General features: G+C 39.3%; 1 protein-coding gene across 2 annotated transcripts in view; it reads right to left on the bottom strand.

Annotated features, from left to right (window-relative positions):
* Positions 1–221: 221 nt before the first annotated feature.
* cdca7a (cell division cycle associated 7a) overlaps positions 222–3,331 on the bottom strand; it is a 13,447-nt gene continuing 10,337 nt past the window's right edge. Inside the window, exons 7-10 of one of the 2 annotated variants that reach the window (XM_016292650.1) lie at positions 2,189–2,326; positions 1,911–2,060; positions 1,572–1,708; positions 222–615 (exon numbers count right to left, since the gene is read on the bottom strand). In XM_016292650.1, the coding sequence (XP_016148136.1) occupies positions 585–615; positions 1,572–1,708; positions 1,911–2,060; positions 2,189–2,326 (456 nt within the window). In that variant the 3' untranslated portion in view covers positions 222–584. The remainder of the gene's footprint in view (positions 616–1,571; positions 1,709–1,910; positions 2,061–2,188; positions 2,327–3,331) is intronic. The other variant, XM_016292651.1, reaches the window with a different exon arrangement.

Genomic DNA, 3,331 nt, shown 5'->3' with positions numbered 1-3,331 from the left:
TACAAATTGGTCATGAGATAGCGTTGTCTATCACTGTCCACAGCTTCACACAGCACACTTAATTAGTGGTACAATGATGGTAATGGTACATACAGTACATACAACAGCATGCTATGAATGCCCAAAAGCTGCATAATACTAAAGCAGGGTTTAAAGTCAGAAAGTTTAAAAAGGTATAAAAGATTTTCAAAGAACAAAACCAACATGAACAAATTTTCCCCTCCATTGACTCAAAAAAGCACAAATTTTATTCAAGTATGACAGCAGTACATTGTGCAGTTATAACAGCGTCTAAAGAACCTACAGACTGGAAAAATCAGGGTAAAAACAGCAAAGAGAACAAGTCTCGCAACCAACAATTTCCAAAGTTTCCAATACAGTACAGAGATAAAAACACTCCCTCTGAGAAATTACACATTTAAAACAATGCAAACTTAAGGACTTCATGTAGACAACTCATAACGGTCTACTCAAATTGAACCTGCAGCAGGTTTAAGGGGTTAAAGCTCTGAGAATCACACATAATTAAGACACTTGAGGACGACGTCAGTTATGGTTGGACTCCGTCGAACATGGCAACCATTTTATTCGCTTTCCTCCAGTTCCTTCTTTAAACTGTGGAGGAAGGTCAGAGGTCACGGTCACACTTTCATAGATTCACCGAGAGCCAAGTGACTGACAAAACATGAAAAATAACTCCCAAAACAGCTACGATGCTTTAAAATGCAGTCTAGATAGGCAGCAAATACTCTACAAGTTTTTGAACAGTAAGATTTTTTATGTTTTTATAATTCTGCTCACCAAGCCTGCATTTTTTTCCCCATCCAAAATACCGCAAAAGCAGTAATATCGTGAAACATTTCACCATTTTAATTAACTTTTCTATGTGAATGTGTTTTAAAATGTGATTTATTCCTGTGATCAAAGCTGTATTCTCAGCATCATTACTCCAGTCTTCAGCGTCACACGATCCTTCAGAAATCACTCTAATATGATGATTTACGGTTCAATAAACATTTTTCATTATCAATATTAAAGAGAGTCGAGTACATTTTTCCCCATCAGGATTCTTTGAATAGAAAGATCAGCATTTATCTGAAATATAAAGCTTTTGTAATATAATACACTATACCTTTCAAAAGCTTGGATTCAGTACAATTGTTTTGGAATTATAGAAATTAATACTTTTTAGCAAGGATGCTTTAAATTGATCAAAAGTGATGATAAAGACATGATTTCTGAAGATCACGAGACACTGAAAACTGGAGTAATGATGCTGAAAATTCAGCTGCGCATCACAGAAATAAATTACATTTTAAAATCTATCCAAATAGAAAGCGGTTATTTTAAATAGTAAAAATATTTCAAAGTTTTATTGCTTTTGCTGTACCTTGGGTCAAATAAATGCAGGCTTGGTGAGCAGAAGAGACTTCTTAAATTAAATAAATAAATCTTACCGTTCAAAAACGTTTGACTGGTAGTGTCGATTTTTGGAACACAGCTGCATATTTATAGTTACAGCATTCATATTATAGTGCAACAAAAATTAAGTTACTACAAAATCCCATTACCTTTTCAGATAGGAGTGGACATTGTCATAGCCGTGGTATTTGGCCAGGTACACGAGCACACCTGTAGCACATCGGCCCTCTCTGGCACGGCAGAAACTGCAGTTACAGATGCCCCTGCACGGGGGGCAAAGCCACTCCTAGAAGAAAACAACATTTCAGCAACACCATCCAACCACTTAGAAAAATGCTAGCTGATCTGGGGTGTGTTTCCCGTACAATGACGTAACTTGCTGATTAACCACCATAGTACAATGCATTGTTGTGGAAACAAACTAGCTAGTCACAACTGTTTCTCTGCTTTCACAATGTGCATAAGACTGAATGGAAAACGTCACTAACCGGGCTCAGGAGGGCATCACGGACGTCTTCTCCGTATCTGTTCTTGAGACAAGGCCCGCAGAACTGCCCACGAACTCCCACGCATTCTGGGTTGCGGCAGCTGGTCTTGGTGTCGGTTGTTTTTTGCCGACACTGATGGCAGGTGGATCCCTGTCGGACAAAAGCACAGCCCACACGCTCATGAAGAGTCTACAGCGCTTCAAACGAGCGGAGAAATTAAGGCTTGGGTATGGAACAGGTGTTGTGATGGTAAAAGCATCATGCTGAAGGAGACTTACAGTGGCCCGGTTGTAAATCTTCTCTCTGGCGTTGAGACAGATGTTGTCCAGTTCAGCCTCAGTGATTTCCTCCACAGGCCTCACGACATGAGGAATCGTCAGAGTGCTGTTATAGCTGCGCCGACGTGGCTCTTTCTGCTCACACACAGGAGGGAGAATAAAAAGTAAAAATCAATCCAGTGGCACTCACCTTAACGTCACATGACAAATTATGGAAGCTTGAGACTGCATGTGCACTGCTGTTCAAACGCTCAGTTTGGGCAGAGTTGGGCTTGCTTATTTTTAACAAACTTATTTGATAATATTATACTTGTATATTTATTTTTTTATTATACAGGTGCATCTCAAAAAATTAGAACATCGTTGAAGTTCTTTTTTTGTAACATTTCAAAACGTGAACCTTTCATATATTCTAGATTCATTACAGGTAAAGTAAAACATTTCAAAAGTTTTTTTTTTGTTTTAATTTTGATGATTAGAGCTTACAGCTCATGAAAGTCAAAAATCCAGTAGCTCAAAATATTGGAATATTTACATTTGAGTTTCATTAAATGAGCATCCCTACAGTATAAATTCCAGGTATCTCTTGCTCATTGAAACCACAATAATGGGGAAGACTGCAGACTTGGCAATGGTCCAGAAGACAATCATCGACACCCTCCATAAAGAGGGTAAGTCACAGAAGGTCATTACTGAAAGAGCAGCTGCTCACAGAGTGCTGTATCCAAGCATATTTAATGCAAAGTTGACTGGAAGGAAGAAATTGAGTAGGAAAAGGTGCACAAGCAACAGGCAAAGCTGATTCAAACACTTATCTGCTGATAAGCTTTATGGCGATACTGATTTCCTTTTCCTGCAGGACTTTAGCACCTGCTCACAGTGTCAAAACCACTTCCAAGTGCTTTGCTGACCATGATATCACTGTGCTTGATTGGCCAGCCAACATGCCTGACCTGAACCCCATATGGGATCTATTTTCAAGAGAAAGATGAGGAACAGTGGATCCGAGCTGAAGGCTCAATAATCCTCAGCAGAGCCACAGGCTGATGGCTTCATGCCACACCTCACTGATGCTGGAGTTTGTGCTAAAGAAGCCCCGACCAAGTATTGAGTCCAGAAATGAACATACTTTAAAGAACTTGA

Source organism: Sinocyclocheilus grahami, unplaced genomic scaffold (assembly GCF_001515645.1).
Source record: "Sinocyclocheilus grahami isolate Dianchi unplaced genomic scaffold, SAMN03320097.WGS_v1.1 scaffold290.1, whole genome shotgun sequence".
NCBI lineage: Eukaryota > Metazoa > Chordata > Actinopteri > Cypriniformes > Cyprinidae > Sinocyclocheilus > Sinocyclocheilus grahami.
The sequence above is the reverse complement of the archived record's forward strand: the minus strand, read 5'-3'. Positions and strand labels throughout refer to the sequence as shown.